Source organism: Nyctereutes procyonoides, unplaced genomic scaffold (assembly GCF_905146905.1).
Source record: "Nyctereutes procyonoides isolate TBG_1078 unplaced genomic scaffold, NYPRO_anot_genome, whole genome shotgun sequence".
Classification (NCBI taxonomy): domain Eukaryota; kingdom Metazoa; phylum Chordata; class Mammalia; order Carnivora; family Canidae; genus Nyctereutes; species Nyctereutes procyonoides.
The window spans coordinates 35779611-35802250 of record NW_026575125.1 but is presented as its reverse complement, the minus strand read 5'-3'; the positions used below and the strand labels follow the sequence as shown (position 1 = coordinate 35802250).

The 22640-nt window shown below is 38.1% G+C and overlaps 1 protein-coding gene across 3 annotated transcripts in view; it reads right to left on the bottom strand.

Annotated features, from left to right (window-relative positions):
- Window positions 1-22640, bottom strand: part of USP9X (ubiquitin specific peptidase 9 X-linked) — a 483762-nt gene that overhangs the window by 37895 nt on the left and 423227 nt on the right. For all 3 annotated transcript variants that reach the window (XM_055337517.1, XM_055337516.1, XM_055337518.1), the window contains 7 exons: window positions 18040-18189; window positions 16719-16839; window positions 8715-8845; window positions 8250-8528; window positions 6071-6196; window positions 4788-4913; window positions 3324-3490 (listed from right to left, as the gene is read on the bottom strand). In XM_055337517.1, coding sequence (XP_055193492.1) covers window positions 3324-3490; window positions 4788-4913; window positions 6071-6196; window positions 8250-8528; window positions 8715-8845; window positions 16719-16839; window positions 18040-18189 — 1100 coding nt within the window. The remainder of the gene's footprint in view (window positions 1-3323; window positions 3491-4787; window positions 4914-6070; window positions 6197-8249; window positions 8529-8714; window positions 8846-16718; window positions 16840-18039; window positions 18190-22640) is intronic.

Here is a 22640-nt window from a genome sequence, read left to right as displayed (position 1 = left end):
ATCAATAAATCCTGTGGCCTCTATCTTTACATCATACTCAAAATCTCATTTCTCACTACTTCTAATACTACCATACTTCAAGCCACTGTCATCTTTTATTTGGATTAATAGTCTTATTTTTCCTGACAAGTTAGAATTTATTCTCAACAAAGCAACCAGAATAAACTCAGAATGTTAGTAGCTAGAGCACATCATTCCTCAGCTCAAAACCCTACAATGGGATGCCATCTCAAGGTAAAAAACAAAACAAAAAACCCAAAAAACCCACAAACAAGCCTCATGTTGTTATAATGACCTATAAAATCCTAACAGGCTACCTGTTAACTTTCTGACCTCACCTCCTATATAGCTGCCCATCCCTTACTCACTGCTCCAGTCACACTAGTTTCCTTGCTGTTCTTTAACACATCAGGCATGTTCTGGCCTTGGGATATTTACATCTGTTGTTCCTTCTGCTTAAAACACATTTCCCCCATTATCTACATGGATCACTAACTTCCTCTTTCAGAGTTTTGTTTAAATGTCACTTTCTTAGGAAGCTTCTCTATCTTATATAAAACCAAACTCTGGGATCCCTGCGTGGCGCAGCGGTTTGGCGCCTGCCTTTGGCCCAGGGCGCGATCCTGGAGACCCGGGATCGAATCCCACATCAGGCTCCCAGTGCATGGAGCCTGCTTCTCCCTCTGTCTGTGTCTCTGCCTCTCTCTCTCTGTGTGTGACTATCATAAATAAATAAAAAAAAATTAAAAAAAAATAAAACCAAACTCTGATTCTCCATTACTTATCACCTTCCCTGCTTTCTTTCCATAGCATTTATTATAACATGCTATATATATTTTTTCCCACATGTCTGCTCCTTCCCAATCCCTATCTTCTGTAGTCTGTAGACTCCAAGAAGGCTGACATTTTATCTATTTACTGCTATATCCCTAATAGCTAGAATAGTGCCTGATACATAATAGGTACTTGCTAAATTATTTACCAATGAGACTGCCTAACCATATTAAAATCGAACACTACTTAGATCTCAGCATCAACACCTTCTGTAAGCTGACTCCCACTAATCTCCTTTACAGTATTATCCTGTACTTCTCTTTCATACATCAAACCAGACTACTCAGCTTTTCTCTGAAAGCACTACTCCAGGGGTGGGAAACTCAAATGCCTTTGTCAATCAGAGATAACAAAGGAGTTAAATCGGTAGGATATAAGGCAAAAGGAGGTAGAAGGGGCAGGAAGAAACATAGCCACATAAAGGAATTTAAATTCAATTGTAGGTGATTACAGTAAGTTCAATGTTATGATGTGTAAACAGACCTCATTTAATATGAACAGAGGTCTGGGAAACTTCCCAGAAAATTTACTAGAAAACGTGGCATTGCGGTTGAAACTTCTAAGTAGAAGCAAGGGCCAAATTGAGGTGTTTATAAGCCAAATTTAAATTTTTAAGACTTAATTCAAAGGCAATGGGAAGGCATAGAAAAAAGACTTTTTAGGAGGAAAACAACATGATCTTGCTTGGCAAAGATCATGCTCTTTGCAGTGTGGTACCCAGATTTGAGTAATAACTTAGTAGTGCAGCACTGGGGTGGGAAGATTAAGGATACTGCAGTTGTCCGGGCAAGGAGTGCTGGTTGCTTAGACAAGGGTAGAAGCAATATGGAGGAGGAGGAGGAGGAAAGTATATGGAGTCCAACAATACATAAATAAAAACATCATAATGGGGAGTGTAGTTGAGGGGCAGAACCGCCAATGCCCATCTTCCATTTGTATGCATGTAAGTCTAACTCAAACATGAGCTCACATGTTACATTCTACCTAGAACCTTTACTCCTGCTCTTCTCAGGTAGAAAGTAACTTACTCCTCTTCTAATTCCCAGAGTGCTTTGCCGTTTATGACACTAATTACTCTCTCAAAGCTCTCAAGTGTAAAAACTACTTTTTGTGACTATGGACTTTCATTGCCAAGCACCAATAGGGACTCAAATTAATTTGCTCATGGATTATAATTATACAGAGTATAATTGTGTGGCAGAAAGTTAAAACTCAAGAGGTAGAACATTGCCCTATAACTTCAGCCTTAGTTCTGCCAGCAGCAGTCTACTTTGGCGTTACTACAGAATTAAGAAGAAAACATATGTGGGAAATGCACAGTACATGGGTATACTGGTTAGTAATATTATACAAGTATAAACTCTGCCTGAAGGGCAGCTTCATGTATGCAGGGACATAATCCAGTATCTGAAACCCTTGGGACTGGGTTTATGTGGGGATTCAGATTTTGGGAATGCCAGGATGCCTGGGTGGCTCAGTGGTTGAGCACCTGCCTTCTTAGGGCATGATCCCTTAGCCCTGGGATCGAGTCCCATATATCAGGCTCCCCGCCTATGTCTCTGCCTCTCTCTGTCTCTCATGAACAAATAAAGAAAATTAAATCCTGTCAAAGGATTTTCTGAATTTCAAGGAAATTACCAAGGAACTTCTAAAATAGTATCCATTTCAACTAAATCATTTAATAGCATCCTCTAAAACAAGTGAGTTGTATCATTCCATTAACGTACTATTTTTTTTTAAAGAAAAAAGCTTTATCACTAGGTTTTATTTCAGCACTTATATTTTGACTTTACATTAAAATCATCATTGATTTCTGGTCATTGCTAAATGACATGAGAGAATAATCAAAATGAACATTTTCTGACTTTTCACAAAATGTATGTAAGATAGATTAATTACATGGAACAGTGACACTAATTAGAGCTCCAGTTTAAAAAGTTACCTCATGAAGGTCAGGATTATAACATGAGGATGGAAACCAGTATTTTCTACAAATATGATGGACTTGCACAAAAAAGAAGTCCAAAACAAAGTTAATATCGTTGATCAAATGATCTTGAATTGAAAATGAGGGCTTTATATAGTTGCTCTTTATTCTCATTATAAAATGAAAAAGTTCTTACCATAACCGTGCTTGTGAATTTCACACTGAATTAATGATTTCTCTTGAAACAAAAAACCCTGAAATCTACCTATCCAAGATAGGAGGTGAAAATTATAACTGAAATCTTACAAACCAGATTTTAAAAATTAGAGAAAAATTTACTTTGAGGCTTAATGTTGCCATTTTACAGGGACTAAAACCAAAGTTAGGTCTAGGGAAAATATGGTTAATTTCCCTAATCATTATTATGCTATAGGGACAATAAATATTTGATTTCTGGTCTGTCTGCAGACAGAGTGCTGATTTCTGGGATAAATTCCACCAGCCTAAATTTATTTCTGCATAACAAAAGATCAAGTTTCTTACAATTAAGAAAGATACTTACTTGCTGTGACAGTGCAACAGTAAGTCAATAATGAATGTCTGCCAAGCCTTTTCTTTACTAAGAGCATCTAAGGCTGTCGGAATCAAGGCAAAACATAACGTCATCACTTCCAGTGCTTCACAGCAAACTTGTTCATCTTCCAAGTCTGGCTCATTGCCTGCATTGGTCTGTAAAATTATGGTCAAAGGCAAATTACCTAGAGATGCATTTAAGAAAAATCTCAGACAACTGGAACTTAACTTACAGACTCACTTAAACCATTTGGCGTCAGCCTCTCTACCTACAACTTGAGAGTCCTTTAAGAGTAGTACGGGAATGACTAAAATAGACAATGGAGTTTAATGCCGTTATTTTGTTACATCCCAAAGAGCTATGAAGGAGCACACTGAGAATATCACCTGCTTCTTGGTCCTTCAGGCTCCTAGGGATCTTCTGAAGCAACCATCATTCCTTTCTCAAGAGCTACTCTAGCACTGCAGAGTTGGGAACTTATGACTAAATGTAGTATACCTACAATGAAACTTTATTTTGAAAGCAATATTCTTGGACAATTGTTCAGAAAGGTTCTGAAAGTTTTACAACCTAAAATATACTTGGGTGGGTAGCTAATAAATTGTAATCTGACTTTATCGAAAATTAGTAATTATAATACATGCCTAAAAAAGAACAAGTAAGCATTCAAATACTAGCTGAGTGGGGGTGCCTGGGTGGTTAAGCATCTGCCTTCAGCTCAGGTCATGATACTGGGATCCTGGGATAGAGCCCCACACATTGGGCTCCCTGCTCAGCAAGGAGTCTGCTTGTCTCTCTCCCTCTGCCCCTCCTCCTGCTTGTGCTCTCTAATAAATTATCTTAAAAAAAAGAGAAAAAAACTTATAAAAAGGAAGCTCTACCAAGTCCGGAAATTGCTGTAACTTAATTTCCGCTTCTAAATATGCAGCTGTGATTATGAGAGGCAAGTAGATGTAACAGGAAAGCAAAGAGTCAAACACAGCCTTGCTTATGTAAATAATTTGCTTAATCTAAGGGAAGGTCAGAGATGATACCTCATTTGCTGACACTCTTTCTACTTTTGACTGCTTTAAGAGCATCAAAAATACTTAACTGCTGATAGTTAACTAAACCAAAATTTACATAGGACAGAAAGATGATGAAAGATGATGAAAGAAGAACGAAGAGAATAGGGAAAAGCAAATTCAGTAGATCATATTGGACTCTAGGAGAAGTAGAAAAAGATAGTTTCATCATATTTGAAAAACAAGCTTTATGGCAGGATTCTGCAGTACTGTATTTCTTAAGTAAAATTTTACTATATTCTCCATCTTACCTATAGATACTTTTTAATTTTCAACCATCTAAGATGCAAACGAGTGGATTTTTAAAAATAGCAGATGTAATGATTCAGCCTCACACACAATTAAACAACATTTATTTAAAAGGAAAATATTTTGAGGTAATTCTTACCTTTTCATAAATTTTAGTTATTTCTTCATTTGGGCTAAATACTAGCTGTAATGCCCCACATCCTGATGCCCAGATGATTTTCTGAATAGCTCTAATTACACATATATCAGGCATATATCTTGAAGCCTGCAAGACAATGAGTAATAAAAATGGTTTGATAAAGTATTAGAGTAAAATAACTGGAGAAGAAAAAATGTTTCTCCTTGTAAAATAAACAGGAATGGCCATGAGGCAGTACTATAATCTTCATGTTCCCAAACTGCTATTCCTGTTTGTTTTTTTAACAGCAGTACCACAAAGTATGCTCTTTAAGTTATTATATGGCCCTACATTACTTTCAGAAGAATATTAAAGACTATAAAGATGATCCCACCAATCTACATTCTACTCGGTTTTTCCCCATGAAAAAATGAAAACCAAGTCCACACAAATGCTTGTACAGAATCGTCATAGCAGCTTTATTCATAGCCAGAAAGGGGAAACAATCCACATGTCCTTTACCAAGTGTATGGATGTGGAATATTCATAATGAGATACTACTCAGCAGTAAAAAAGGAATGGACTGATGATCCACACAACATAAGATAATTCTCAACATCATTATTCAGAGTGCAAGAAGCTAGACATAAAAGACCACACACTGTATGTAGAATTATATCTATATAAAACTGTAGAAAATGGAAACTATTCTATAGTGACAAAAGATCACTGTTACCTGGGGTAGAGGGAAGAGGGGAATGTAAAGGGACATCACAGAGTGATGGAAATGTTCTGAGTCCTGATTATGGTGATGGTTTCGTACATACATGCCTTTTTTTTGAAGATTTTATTTTTTGAAGATTTTATTTATTTATTCATGAGAGACACGAGAGGCAGAGACACAGGCAGAGGGAGAAGCAGGCTCCATGCAGAGAGCCCGATGTGGGACTCGATCCCAAGACTCCAGGATCACACCCTGGGCCAAAGACAGGCGCTAAACAGGCAGAGCCACCCAGGAATTCCCATACATGCTTTTGTTAAAATTGAATTAGACACTTTAAAAGGATGTTTATTGTACAGAAAGAGGATTCAAACTGGAAAATACTAACGTTAATATTATATAAAATTCAAGTTAGGGGAACTCTAGACTGTAATCAGTGAGTGGGCCCACGAAAATTCAGTCTTAATTAAATTGTGATAAGGGTTATTTCTTAATTAAACAGAGGGCCAAAAGTAGAAAAGATCTTACAAGATTTCACAGCTTAAAATTCTTAATACTAAGTATTAAAATATTTAATACTAACCTCATCAGATATTTGCTGAGCAAGACGAATGGATACATTTCTAAGCATGCACTCAGATGATGGATTAGGAATGCTCTGAAGGGCACTCTGCAGCACCACAGCTTGATCATGAGTAACTTGGTTGACCTGAAAAAATGTAACCATTTGGTTTGAAGAAAGTAATTTGTACAGAACCAGACCCAACCACTTGTTCCCACCCATCACCACTCCCTCAGAACGACACACATACATATACATACACACACACACACAGTCAACTGGTGATTTACACAAAAAGCGGACCATATTGCCAAAAATAGGGCCTCCACTTTTTCTTGGGCAATGTAGTGCTAACATGTCCCTCTGCAAACACCCATTCTAGATCAATTCAATTCCTGTCTCTACACGTGGGCTCAGTGTATCTTACAGATTTAAGTAATAAACTAAACTGATGGTCCCAACTCTATCTAGAGACGCAATAAATTATCCCAGATCTCTCACATGGGCTCTTGGGCAGATCCTGCTCTGCTTTCCCCTGGTCATCATTTTGTTTTTTGAAAAGGAGAAACATTGAGGAATTTCAGTAACAGATCAATCTATCTACCTACCATACATACATACATACATACATACATACATAAATAAATAAATAAAATAAATAAAATAAAATAAAATAAAATAAAATAAAATAAAATAAAATAAAATAAAATAAAATAAAATAAAATAAAATAAAATAAAATAAAATAAAAAACAGATTAGTTTTACATAGCCAGGCCATTCTGACTACCTTTCCAGTTGTAATTCCCTTTCTCTATACTGTAAATGATATAAATTCAGGCCCCTTTGTTTTTCTTTACTGTTTTAATGGACAGTTCCTAATGTATATAAAACCCGAGAGAATAGTATTATAAACTCTCATGTACCACCTTCAATAATTATGAACAAAGGACCAATAGTGTTTTATCTAACCACTCTCCCTCCCTCACTTTTCAACCCCAGGATTATTATCATTTTTAACGTTTTAATTTATTTGACAGAGAAAGCACAAGCAGTGGGAGCGGCAGGTAAAAAGAGGAAGAAGCTGACTCCCTGCTGAGCAAGGAGCCTAATGAGGGGCTAGATCCTACAACCCTGGGTTCATGACCTGAGCCAAAGGTAGACAACCAACTGAGCCACCCAGGAGCCCCAATCCCAGAATTATTATTATTATTTTTAAAATATTTATTTATTTATTTATTCATTCAGAGAGAGAGAGAGAGGCAGAGACGCAGGCAGAGGGAGAAGCGGGCTCCATGCAGGAAGCCCGATGTGGGACTCGATATGGGGTCTCCAGGATCACGCCCTGGGCTACAGGCGGCGCTAAACCGCTGCGCCACCGGTGCTGCCCCCCAGAATTATTTTGAAGCAAATCCTGCGTATGATATAGTTTCCCCTGTAAATATTTTAGCTATTATTAAAAATAAAAAGGGAGGGGGCACCTCACTTAAAACATAACCATAGTATCATTATCACACCTAAAACAATTACAAGTGCTATTATGATAATATATGCAGTATTCCATATCACATATTTAATATAATATCACATATCTAATCAACATTCCAATTCCCTGATTAAGACCCAAGCCATTTATAAAAAAGAGAATCTACATTCCTGAAGCCTTTATCTTCTGTTGGTTAATTTAGTAAAACCATCACTTGTGATCAATATAGAAAACTTCAAATTTTAGTCAGAATTAAGTGCATAGTTTGACCTCTCATAAGTAGACATTGAATTCTGGCATGCCTTGAGGACTTTTGGTGAGATGGATTAAGGATGCCACCAAGACAAAAACAGAATTGGAATAAGCTCAGAACTAGAGGTTAAGCCTATCAAGGTGGGAAGAGAGGCTGGCAACAGGGTAGTAAATCAGTTAAAGCTTTCTCACTACCACGTTTATGTTCATCCATCTGCCAGGTACAAGTTAGTAAGAGATCCATATGGAGTTTTTATCAGGCTTAAAGGAGCACGGAGGAATTGTCCTCTTAGAGTACAGTCAGGAAATACCATTTTCACTTTTCATACAAATTTAATAGACGAAACCCTCTAAATTAAGATTCCACTAGAAAGGAACTCGAAACATCCTGAATCAACTCTGAACTCGAACTTTAAAAATTACCATTTATTACTATAAATAAGATATTTTTTAAAAAGTGGTTACCGATGTCATGGGATTCACGCCTTCTACACCTGGCTGACAAGCTTCTGCCACAGCTCGAACATGGCCATAGCCAATGGCAGTTAGCAACAGTTTGGCTATTTTAAGAGCATTGAGGTAAGCACCCCTTCGAGTTTCCATATCTGCATTTGGTAGGAAGTTATTTCTGGTTAGCATGCTCAGGACAAGGGGTAGGCCACCACTTTTTAAGAAGTGAAATTGAAAATCAGACGAGTCATCAGCCAGGGGTGCACCAGCAGGCATTAACAAGGCATAGACTACCTGGAAAAAGAAAAGGATCATATTAAAAGGGTTTTAAAAAGTAACTTCTATTTTCCCTATTATCATTGCTAAGAAATTCTTGACCATTTAAAAAATATTTCAAATTTTATCCATGTTCTTCACATTACCACATAAAAAGGTCAAGTTCAAAGAATATGAAATAAATTCAAAAGGGAAAATACCAACCTCTGTTAGGTACAGCACTTGTGAGGCTGAAGGACCAAAGAAAAGGGAGTCAAGAGACGGACTAAGGCTGCTTTCTCCAAGTTTGGCGTGGTCTAAACAAATAGCTCTTAATTTTTCTATTGTTGTGCTATCTGAAAGAAAACAAGATAGTCTAAAACACAACACAATTCATCCATTCATAGTATTTCACTTTTTATATTTTGAAAATTACTTCAGTGTGGCATAACAATCAGTTCATTGAGTTATATAGGCTCATACTTCACAAGACATAGCCAGATCTGGATTGATTTAAAACAAGAAAAAAAAAAAAAAAACCCACCATCAACCATGACTCCTATCAGTCAACCCAAACATGAAGGAGGCAGTCTCCACATAATCAGAGACCTCAAAACAACACGCCTCCTCAGCCACTAGAAACCTAAAAAATACAGTACACTTCAAAAGAAAGAATTCTTACTGAAACTAACAAGAGAAAAAGTGAGAAGTCTTCCAACTTCTCTACTGTTCACCTTTATGACACTATGCATTAACTATTTTATTTTACTGAATATGAGCTTAGTGGTACCTTAGGAGATGAATTTTAAAACAAACAATGGTGAAGAAAAAAAAGGAATATAGGCGCACCCTTTGCCTAACAGCACGGCCCTTCTCTTTATTGAAAGACCTACATTCGGGATGCCTGGGGGGCTCAGCAGTTGAGTGTTTGCCTTTGGTTCAGGGTGTTCGAGGAGTCCCTATCAGGCTCTCCTGGAGGAGACTGCTTCTCCCTCTGCCTGTGTCTCTGCCTCTCTGTCTCATGAATAAATAAATAAAATCTAAAAAAAAAAAAAAAAAAAAGGCAAGAAAGAAAGAAAGGAAGCAAGAAAGACCTACATTAGTATCTATTTTCATTAGCCACAAGAAATCCAAAGAGGATTTTCACGTCTATGAAAAGGTAAAAACAAAAATAGTGTTGTTTCGCAGAGTTGTTAAAGAGGCAATGTGCACCCTCAAGCAGGGAAGTGGCCCCATAAAGCTCCTTTCCTGGGAATTATACTCAGCATCAAGCCACTAGAGCGTCAGCCTGCCTCTGTGAGCTTCTGTGCTTTATCTTATTTTGTGGATCCATTAGAACAAGATGTGGCTTTAAGAGGTTACTTTTTTGGGTGTGGGAACACTCAAAATAGTTTCCCATATAAACTAATGGCAACTGCTTCTTAGTGCTTTACATCATTTTGGCTTACAAAAGGTTGTTCATAGGAACAATCTACTTTTGAGTAGCAGGAGAAACCTACGGGGATTAATGTTTACCCCCAAGCACAGGATTTTTTTTCTTCCACCCATGCTACTAAAATACAAGTTTCTTACTTTCTTTCATTTTAAAGATTTTGAGAGACAGAGCACATAAGAGCATGAAGGGAGGGGCAGAGGGAGAGGGAGAGAATCTTAAGCAGACTCCGAGTTGAGCATGGAGCCCAATGCATGACTCAATCTCACGACACAAGCCGAAACTGAGTTGGACACTTAACTGACTGAGTTACCCACATACCCCTACATTTCTTTCAAATGACAGCAAAAAGATATAGTTAAAAAAAATACCCATGATGCAATTTAGCATTAGTTACCATTCAAACTTAAGAATAGTCAATCAACTTTAGAAAGTACCTTGTTATCATCAAATTATTTCCAAGGTAATGTGTTATGATTAAAATACCACTTGGTAACTAAGATTGCTTTAGAAATATTAAAATCTTTTTTCTTGGGATCCCTGGGTGGCGCAGCGGTTTAGCGCCTGCCTTTGGCCCAGGGCGTGATCCTGGAGACCCGGGATCGAATCCCACGTCGGGCTCCCGGTGCATGGAGCCTGCTTCTCCCTCTGCATATGTCTCTGCCTCTCTCTCTGTGTGACTATCATAAATAAATAAAAATTAAGAATATATATATATATATATATAAATAAATAAAACAAAATCTTTTTTCTTGAAGAATAAAGATAAATGAAAATTACTATAATTTCCATAGAGTAAGGTAATTTTATATGCCTGAAGTAGCCTAGACATAGCAAAATCTTCCGTTTGTGGGGGACCTAGCTAACTCAGTTGGTGAAGCACATGACTCTTCATCTCGGGAGTTGTGAAGTCGAGCCCCAATGTTGGGTATAGAGATTACTTAAAAACAAAATTTAAAAATCTTGAAAAAACCAAATCAGTTGTGTTAAAATCGTTAGTTTTCCCTATTCTGAAGGGATAGTGAAACATAATGTAACTAAATAAAGTCTTGTTTTATTTTTTATTTTTATTTTTTAAAGATTCTATTTATTTACTCATGAGAGACACACACAGAGGCAGAGACACAGGCAGAGGGAGAAGCAGGCTCCATGCAGGTAGCCTGATGTGGGACTCGATCTGGGGTCTCCAGGATCACACCCTGAGCTGAAGGCAGTGTTAAACCGGTGAGCCACCCAGTCTGCCCAAATATTAAGTTTTATTTATTTTTTTTAAAGATTTTTTTTTTAATTTTTATTCATTTATGATAGTCACACACACACAGAGAGAGAGAGAGGCAGAGACACAGGCAGAGGGAGAAGCAGGCTCCATGCACCGGGAGCCCGACGTGGGATTCGATCCCGGGTCTCCAGGATCACGCCCTGGGCCAAAGGCAGGCGCCAAACCGCTGCGCCACCCAGGGATCCCAATATTAAGTTTTATAGTCAAACATCTGTGAATAGCTTCTCAGGTAATGAGAATATTAAATGTAATGAGAATATTAAATATTCATCCCTTATATTATTTTTAATTGGTGTTTAAATTGATAGTATGTTATTTTACCAGTTTAACCTCTCATTGGGCATGTAGTTTTGTCTCTATATATTTTTTTACACTGAAGATCCTAGCAGCTCAATCTTTGCAATTATTTATTTCATCAGTAAAAAAAAAATCCTGCAAGCAGAAAAAGCCACCAAGATCCAAGACTTTTAACATATATCACCAAACTACTCTCTAAAAACAAACCAACTGATAGGCTTTATCTGAGAAAGTCTTGCTTGGTTTAAAGATACTCTGAGTGAAGGATGAAGGCAAAAGGGAGCCGGAGAAAAGAAACAAGTTCTAAGAAAAGGAAGGCATGAATACTAAACAAATCATTTAATGTTGTTGCATTCTATTTTACTCAACTGCGCTATGTAAACCAAATGATCATTAATGGCTATTCCAACTTCATCATTCATGAATCTAAATGATTCCAGGTCCCCAGTTAAATAGAGAAAAATTTAAACCATCCACAATACTGTCATCCAACTATAGTTAAGATTTTAGTTTATTCCCTTCTCGTCTTTTACAAAGATACCTAAGCCTAATCAAGTATATGGTTATAGCCATGTATTATTAAAATTATAGAAAACAATGAACAGCAATATAAACCTGTATATGTTTACAGTATAAACACTGGAGCCCAAATGTCTATATTTGAATCTTAGAACTGTCATTTAAGTTATGTGTCCCTGGTTAGGTAGCTTGATAGCTGTCTCAGTTTCTCCATCTTTATATTTTTTCTTTTTTTAAAAAGATTTTATTTATTCATTCATGAGACACACAGAGAGAGTGGGGCAGAGACATGGAGGCAGAAGAAGGCTCCACACAGGGAGCCCGACATGGGACTCGATCCCGGGTCTCCAGGATCACACCCTGGGCTGCAGGCGGCGCTAAACCGCTGCACCACCGGGGCTGCCCTCATTTTATTTCTTTAAATATTTAATTAATGTATTTATTTATGAGAGATACAGAAACAGAGAGAGAGAGGCAGAGACACCAGCAGAGGGAGAAGCAGGGAGCCTGATGTGGAACTCGATCCCAGGACTCCAGGATCACACCCTGGGCCGAAGGCAGATGCCAAACCACTGAGCCACCCAGGGATCCCCACCCCCCTTTTAAAGATTTTATTTATTCATGAAAGACACACACAGAGGGAGAGGCAGAGACACAGACAGAGAGAGGGAAAATCTTTAAATGAAAAAAAAAAAAAGTTAATTCCTTCATAGGCATGTTTTGAAGCTTAAATGAAGTGCTTACAATGGACTTTGGCATACTTGAAGATATTAAGAAGACTAAACTTCTAGGGGAAAGGGGGCTGAAGATGCACCTGGGTGGCTCAGGGGGTTAAGGCAGCTGCCTTTGGCTTAGGCTATGATCCTAGGGTCCTGGGTTGGAGTCCTGTGTCAGGCTCCCTGCTTAGCGGGGAGTCTTTCCCTCTCTCTGTGTCTCTTACCCCACTTGTGCTCTCTCTTTTTCCAAAGAAATACATTAAGATTAAAAAAAAAAAAAAAAAAAAAAGGAAGCATTGAAAGGGAAAATCAACTCATTCTGCATAGTAAAGCAGTATACATTTTTATTACTCAGTATGAAGGAGAATCTTTTCCCAATGCACGTAGGGAAAGTACAGAGGAACTACTGACAACAGTATAAATTACAAAAGCTTAAATTACCTACAGAGAAGACTGGAGATGTTCGAAGTTTAACAGCAACTCATAATAGAGGCACCTGACTTTCAGGCAGATTCAGAAAGAACTAAGAGATGTAAAGTCAATGACTAGAAAAAAAGCTACTCATTTCATCTTGGTTTTCTCCCCCTTTAAAATATATGCAAGCATACACAAACATTAAATGATTACCCAAAAGTAACACAGCTAGAAACAGAATTTATAACTACTTCCTTTCCTTAGGAGTCCCTGTTTCCTTTCTTAAAGGGGGTGGAGGGAGGGAGGAATGGATAATGAATGTGTGTGTGTGTATGCATGCATGCATGAGGAAACTATAGTGACAGCGAGTAGGTTAACATTTGTTGAATACTTATTTAATACCAGTCATTAGGCTGGGACTTTCCATAGATGTATGTATGGATCACCCATGTAATCCCTGCAATTCCATGAAATAGTTATTAGCCCAGTTTTACAAGGAAATTCTGAAAAACAAAGAAAACATGTCTGAGGCATGAAATAACTAGAATAAGAACTTGAACTCAAGTCCATTGAGTCCAAAGCCTGTGATCTGTCTATTGTAATATGATCATCACTGGCTTTTTCAGTGTTGGCTATTTCAAATTTAGGTACTATACTTTGATCATATAAAATATGAAAAAAAGCACACTGAGGTTTTTTGCTTGAGCTTCTGGCAAGAGCTTTCTTGTACTATGTAGTGGCATTATGCTCAAATCACAAGATCAGGGATTCTGAGGTGTTTTAAAATACATTGTGATGGTGGACTCCTTTGCATACATAAAGCAAGAACTGTTACTCAAACACTAGTAAATAAAACAATACAATTCCAAACGGTACAACAGGTAAGGGATAAGGATTAAATTAAGTGATTGAGAGACACTTTAGCTAAGAACCTTAATATTTGAACCAATTCTGTCCCATAGGAATCAGAAAACAAGATGGGAAATGTCAACATGGTGTTTGCTTTAGAAAAAGGAGATAATAAAAATTATCTGGGCCAATTATTGAACTGTATCAGCAAAGCAACCACAAACCCACCACAAAGAGAATAATGGATTATAAAATATATAACCTCAAAAGGACATACAAATAGGGGATGAAGAAACAGTAGGAAAATGTGAGTGAATTACTGAAGGTACAGAGGGGATGGAAGACAGCTAGCTTAGATGAACAAGAAGCACCTATGGGGGGTAAGAGGGAGGGGAAGGGGTACTTACTAAATTAATGTCCCACTGAATCCTAGAAAAGCTCAGGACATGAAAACAACAGGTACTTGAGAAAGTAGAGATGAAATCAAAGACCTAACAGTGGCTGAAGTCTGCATAAGAATCAAGTCACTCCCCCAAACCAACAATAAATTGATGAAGTTGGAAAGCAGATTTCTTACTCATTTAGAGATAGATACAAATATGAAATGGGGAAAGATGAAGATGCTGGAGTAGAACCAGTATAAACCCATGTTTATTTTTTCTAATAGAGACAAATACAGAAATTATGATAGAGACGTGTATTACTTCCTCAGTTTAATGGGAAGGCCTGGAAACAAGATACCCCAGTAGCAGTAAGTTTCTGGTTTCTAAATACCTTCTCTCTCACAGAAAGGAGAAATGGCTGATTCTAGGGCTAGAATAAAAGTACTAGATGAGCTTTAAACATCTTGTGACAGCAAGTAATAAAGTACTCAAATAATGATGAAGCTATATAAAAAAGGCATTGTGTCCATCCACTGTTTATGGGAAAACTGAGCATCAAAATAAGTAATAATTATAATGGCGATAACCCAACAAGGTTATGCATGTGTGTATACATATAAAATACATCACAAATAGGGTTGCCAATCAGTAAATGCAGAAGGAATGATCAAATTAAATAAAATCACCATTTTGTAACCACCACAAAAGAACCGATTCAAGCAATAATTGCAATGAATGGTAAAATCCTAAGTAAAAGTGTGATGAGGAAAGAGTTACAGAATTTTGTAACATTTCTCCAAAATATGAAAAGTAACTTTATAGAGGAGAAACCGGGCAGACATCAATTAAGTCATCTGGGATAATGTTACCAATAAAGGACAAAATGACATGTGCTTCCTGGTATAATGCTCTGAGAGAGCATCACATAAGCGGTATTCTGACAAAAATGTACAACCTGTATATAACCATCAGAAGACTTTTCGGTATATAACCGAAAAAGACCACAAATGATTGTGCTTTTCAAAATCTTCAAAATCATAAACAACAAAGACCGAGGAACCATTCCAGATTAAAGATCCACACGAATCATAGGGTGTAAGAACGGACTCTCAACCAGAAAACACTGTTGATAAGGTTCACTATGGGGAAAATCGGTAAAATATGTGTAAGGTCTGTAAATTACAGTAATTTTTTGGGTAAATTATAGTAATTTACCAATGTTATATTTTCTGATTTTGATTAATTACTGTGGTAATTTTAACGGAATGTTCTTGTTCTTAGAAACCAGTAGGTATTTAGGGATAAAAATATAGGGTATCTATAACTTGCTCTCCGAAAGTTAGAAAAATCTTACCACAGAATGATTTAACAACTATACCAAAATATTAACAACTACTGAATCTGGGGATGGGTAAATGAGACTGTATTATTCTTTCTAAGTTTGAAATTATTTAAAATAGGAAAATAAGGGACGCCTGAGTGGCTTAGTGGTTGGGCGCCTGACTTTGGCTCAGGGCATGATCCCAGATTCCCAGGTTCGAGTCCAGGACTGGGCTCCTTGTTATGGAGCCTGCTTCTCACTTCTCCCTCTGCCTATGTCTCTGCCTCTCTCTCTCTCTCATGAATAAATGAATAGAATCTTAAAAAAAAAAAAAAAAAAAAAAGGAAAATAAGTTTTTATCAGGAAAAAAGGTACTCTCCAAAAACAAGAGACAGGCAGGAAACAAGAAAATAAAGCACCTTTCAGTATTAGCCTTCAAGGAAATAAGTAAACTCTGTTCATTTGTCACATGTTTTTAAAACCCTAATTAGCTCATATTCAAACGGCAAATAAAAAGGTGTCTGTATCATGAGGAAGGTGCCAATATAATTGATGAGGTCTAACTTTCGAAAACAACAAAACCCAAAACCAACCAACCAAAAACCCCTGGGTCAGGCAGCTGTACAGTAAAAAAGCCCTTTTAACATTTTAGGAAAATGAAAAGTGAGGACCTGCAAGCAGAGCTTATTCTGAGAGGTGTACAACCAGCCTTTCAGGACTCCTGGGTGTTGGTTCCCAGGCAAACTTTAATGGCAGCCCATCTATCTCCCAGTTATATTTCCCCCTGTGTTACCTCAGCACTACCAAGTCAGCATTTTCTACTGGTGTCATGTCTTTTTATTATCTCCCGAGGCAGCCTTCAGGCACACTCAATTACCTGGTGAGTTGTTCAAGTTCTCTCTGAAGATATATTATTTTTAATAGTGCTATTTAAATTCCATGTGAGAAAGAATGTTAATACACTCCATTATTGTCCAGCGTATATTTTATGAACATTATACATATAAAAAAATTCTTACCTGGTGGCATAAGTTTCATAAGTATTCTTGCTCCATCTCTAAGAGGAGGCATATTTAGGCTGCTACCTAAGTCTGCAACTTGCCAAAGGAAAGAAATGTATCTGGGATGTAGTGACATTATCTAGAATACAAAACATACAAAACATTTACCTATAAATTACATGTACCCTCAAAAAGAGCCAAGTAATTAATTTCCACACTTTTGCTTATGTCATTTCTACTGTCTCTAAAATGGCCTGCTTTACCCAACATTTCATCTGTAGAAATCCTTCATGATTCAGACTGAATTATATTATCCAAGCCATCTCCAGTAATTTCTGAGTGACAGCTCTATCATTATTTTATTTGTCTCATACATAAAAGTTAGACTCCATACATGCCAAAGGCTGTAATGGCTGTTAACACTTAAATTCCTAATCCTGTTATAGGAGCCAATTCTTCTGACACTGGAGTGGCTGGTTATTATCACAGCCATTAAAATTCTTCTGGGGAGGAGTGGAAGGAGAGGGTAAGGAAAGGAGAAGTCACTGTTTCTTGAGATACAAGGTATGTTAAGGACAAGTTGAGAAAGATTGCAGACATTTTCCTACAGAAACGGTTGTGAAGAAAGGATTTATTTCTGTGGTACAAATACAAAACACAGTGAATTTTTCTAAGTTTATATATTCAATAGTTGTAATTCAGTTGTAATAGATTAATTTTATGTAAATGTATTACTATATGTAATACTATATCTAAAAGGAAATGTTTAAATTTCAACCAAGTTACAATCACGTTTCAGATCTATTCTGAAGTTGATGGTTAACTATATAGTTATTTGTATTTTTCCACATTAAATTGTAAGCTTCTCAGGGAAAAAAAAAAAAAAAAAAAGAACTATTCTATATATACCTAGCCCTTCAGCAACGACTTTGAACTGCACAGGTTCACTTATACACGTATTTTTTCCTTGCAAATACAATGCAGTACTGTAAATGTATTTTCTCTTCCTTATGAATTTCTTAGCATTTATTACGTAGACTACTTTATTTAAAAAAGTGTATCATGCATATATCCAGTATTTAATACAGTAAAAATGCAATAAATATGCATATAACATACAAAATATATGTGCAACTGATTATGTATTATTAAGGCTTCTGGTCAACACTAGGCTATGAGTAGTTAAATTTTGGGAGAGTTAAAAGGTATACTTGAATTTTCTACTTTGTGGGGGGGATGGTGAGGGGTAGGTGGTCGATATGAGGTCCAACTGTATTTCCTTATTCTCAAAGAATCTAGCATAATGCCTTGCCTACAGTAGCTCAAACCATCTACTTACCACCCCAGGCAAACAGCTTTCCACTTCTGGATTGGGACCATCACTGTAATGATTACCATGGTTTCCAGGAGACCCAGTTGAGGAATCAGAAGAGCTATCAGGGCTTGAAGGCATATTGGAACTTATTTGTGTAAGTTTGGCTGTAATTAGCTGAAAATAATATATACTAAGTTAGTATCAAAGACAAGGTAAAATATGCACAACAGAAATTAGTAACATATCAACAAACCAAAAAACTACTGGCAGCACTTCAACAAATACAATTTACAGGTACTGCTTAACAATCAAATACTTTTGTTTTTAATGTGAGTCTTAGTGTTATAATCCAAATACCTAATAAAGAGCCTTACACAGAATAGAAGCTCAATTAACATTTACGGAGTGAAGAGGCGGGGCAGGATGGCGGAAGAGCAGGATCCCCAAGTCACCTGTCCCAACCAACTTACCTAGATAACTTTCACATCATCCTGAAAACCTACGAATTTGGCCTGAGATTTAAAGAGAGAACACCTGGAATGCTACAGTGAGAAGAATTCGCGCTTTTATCAAGGTAGGAAAACGGAAAAAAATAAAAAATAAAAAAGCATCCAAGGGGGAGGGGGCCCCTGCAAGGAGCCAGGCTAAGGCCTGGTGTCGAGTGCCCCAAGGACAAGAAAACCCAGTCCCGGAGAAGCAGGAACTTTACTCTTGCAGGGAACTTGGGCAGGATCCCAGGAGGGGCAGTGATGGCCCCAGGCTCACCAGGGTCACTAACAGAGGAAAAGCGCCACAAACCGTGGGCTGAGCTCTGAGCTCCGTAAAGGGATGGAGCGAGTGCCCAGCAGGGCCAGGGAACAGCTCAGGCAGCGGCTCTACGAGGAGGGGGCTGTGTGGCCTGGGGAGCACACAGGACAACAGGGATGCTCCTGCCGCCGGGTGGTCCCAAGCTGTGCAGAGCAGTACCCCCGGCCCCTGGAATGTCAGGCCCCTGCACACTGGGAGTCTGCGGTGGTTGCTGCTGGAGCTGACTTCAGAGCTGGAGAGCTGGCCGCTGCCACTGTTGTTGTTCCTCATGGTGTCACCTTGTGCCTGGGACTGAGCAGGGTGCCAGGGAATAGGGGCCTTACAGGATAAACGGCTCCTACTGAACCATGCACCTAGCAGGGGCGGAGCAGCTCCCCCAGGTACACACACCTGAGAATCAAAACAGCAGGCCCCTCCCCCAGAAGACCAGCTGCAAGGACAGGGGAAGAGCAAGTTCCTGACCAAGCAGTGCAGGAAAGTTCCAGGGGAAGACTAGGGACTTGCAGTATATAAAATCAGAGAATACCCCTCCTTGTTTTTTTGTTTGTCCCCCCTTTTTTCTCTTTTTCCAGTACAATTTGTTTTTAGCCACTCTGCACTGAGCAAAAGGACTAAAAGAAGAACTCACCACAAAACAAAGAATCAGAAACAGTACTCTCTCCCACAGAGTTACAGAATTTGGATTACAATTCAATGTCAGAAAGCCAATTTAGAAGCACAATTATAAAGCTACTGGTGGCTCTGGAAAAAAGCATAAAGGATTCAAGAGACTTCATGACTGCAGAATTTAGATCTAATCAGGCCGAAATTAAAAATCAATTAAATGAGATGCAATCGAAACTGGAGGTCCCAACAACGAGGGTTAATGAGGAAGAAGAGTGAGTGACATAGAAGACAAGTTGATGGCAGGGAAGGAAGCTGAGGAAAAAAGAGAAAAACAAAAGACGATGAGGAAAGGTTAAGGGAAAGAAATGACAGCCTCAGAAGGAAAAAATCTACGTTTAATGGGGGTTCCAGAGGGTGCCGAAAGGGACAGAGGACCAGAAAGTGTATTTGAACTAATCATAGCTGAGAACTTCCCTAACTTGGGGAGGGAAACAGGCATTCAGATCCAGGAGATAGAGAGATCCCCCCTTAAAATCAATAAAAACCGTTCAACACCCCGACATTTAATGCTAAAACTTGCAAATTATAAGATAAAGAGAAGATCCTTAAAGCAGCAAGAGACAAGAAATCCCTAACCTTTATGGGGAGAAGTATTAGGTTAACAGCAGACCTCTCCACAGAGACCTGGCAGGCCAGAAAAGGCTGGCAGGATATATTCAGGGTCCTAAATGAGAAGAACCTGCAGCCAAGAATACTTTATCCAGCAAGGCTCTTATTCAGAATAGGAGAGATAAAGAACTTCCAAGATAGGCAGAAACTGAAAGAATATGTGACCACCAAACCAGCTCTGCAAGAAATATTAAGGGAGACTCTATAAAAGGAAGAGGAAGTCCAAGGAAACAATCCACAAAAACAGGGACTGAATAGGTATTATGATGACACTAAATTCCTATCTTTCAATAGTAACTCTGAACGTGAATAGGCTTAATGACCCCATCAAATGGCACAGGGTCTCAGACTGGATATAAAAGCAAGACCCATCTATTTGCTGTTTACAATAGACAAATTTTAGACCTAAGGACACCTACAGCCTGAAAATAAAAGGTTGAAGAACCATTTACCATTCAAAGGGTCCTCAAAAGAAAGCAGGGGTAGCCATCCTCATATCAGATAAATTAAAGTTTATCTCAAAGACCGTAGTAAGAGATAAAGAGGGACACTGTATCATACTTAAAGGATCTATCCAACAAGAGGACCTAACAATCATGAATATTTATGCCCCTAATGTGGAGCTGCCAAGTATATCAATTAATAACCAAAATAAAGACATACTTAGATAATACACTAATACTGGGAGACTTCAACACGGCGCTTTCTGTAAAGGACAGATCTTCTAAGCACACCTCTCAAAAGAAACAAGAGCTTTCAATGATACACTGGACCAGACGGAGTTCACAGAACTCATATGATCCTCTCAATAGATGCAGAGAAAGCATTTGACAAAATATAGCATCCATTGCTGATCAAAACTCTTCAGAGTGTAGGGATAGAGGGAATATTCCTCAGCATCTTAAAAGCCATCTATGAAAAGCCCACAGCAAATATCATTCTCAATGGGGAAACACTGAGAGCCTTTTCCCTCAGATCAGGAACAAGACAGGGATGTCCACTCTCACCACTGCTTTTCAATATAGTACTAGAAGTCCTAGCCTCAGCAATCAGGCAACAAAAAGAAATAAAAGGCATTCAAATGGGCAACGAAGAAGTCAATCTCTCCCTCTTTGCAGATGACATGATACTGACCATAGAAAACCCAAAAGACTCCACCCCAAGACTGCTAGAACTCATACAGCAATTCGGCAGTGTGCCAGGATACAAAATCAATGCCCAGAAACCAGTGGCATTTCTATACACTAACAAGGAGATGGAAGAAAGAAATCAAGGAGTCAATCCCACTTACAATTGCACCCAAAAGCATAAGATACCTAGGAATAAACCTAATCAAAGAGGTAAAGGATCTCTATCCTAAAAACTACAGAACACTTCTGAGAGAAACTGAGGAAGACACAAAGAGATGGAAAAATATTCCATGCTCATGGATTGAAAGAGTTAATATTGTGAAAATGTCAATGTTACCCAGGGCAATTTACACATTTAATGCAATCTCTATCAAAATACCATGGACTTTCTTCAGAGACTTGGAACAAATCATCTTAAGATTTGTGTGGAATCAGAAAAGACCCCAAATAGGCAGGGGAATATTAAAGAAGAAAACCAGAGCTGGCAGCATCATAATGCCAGACCTGAAGTTGTACTACAAAGCTGTGATCATCAAGACAGTGTGGTACTGACTGGCACAGAAACAGACACATAGATCAAAGGAACAGAATCCAGAATCCAGAAGTAGACCCTCAACTCTATGGTCAACTAATATTCGAAAAAGCAGGAAAGACTATCCACTGGAAAAAAGACAGTCTCTTCAATAAATGCTGCTGGGACAATTGGATAGCCATGTGCAGAAGAATGAAACTAAACCATTCTCTTACACCAGACACAAACATAAACTCAAAATGGATGAAAGATCTAAATGTAAGATAAAAATCCATCAAAATCCTAGAGGAGAACACAGGCAACACCCTTTTTGACCTTAGCCACAGCAACTTCTTGCAAGATACATCGATGAAGACAAGGGAAAGAAAAGCAAAAATGAATTACTAGGACTTCATCAAGATAAAAAGCTTCTGCACAGCAAAAGGAAGAGTCAACAAAACTAAAAGACAACCTACAGAATGGGAGAAGATATTAGCAAATGATGTATCAGATAAAGAGCTAATATCCAAGATCTATAAAGAACTTATTAAACTCAACACCCAAGAACAAAAAATCCAATCCTGAAATGGGCAAAAGACATGAACAGAAATCTCACAGAGGAAGACACAGACATGGCCAACAAGCACATGAGAAAATGCTCCGCATCACTTCCCATCAGGGAAATACAAATCAAAACCACAATGAGATGCCACCTCACACCAGTGAGAATGGGGAAAATTAACAAGATGGGAAACAACAAATGTTGGGAGAGGATGTGGAGAAAGGGGAACCCTCCTGCCCTGTTGGTGGGAATGGGAACTGGTACAGCCACTCTGGAAAACTGTGTGGAGGTTCCTCAAAGAGTTAAAAATAGAGATACCCTATGACACAGCAATTGCACT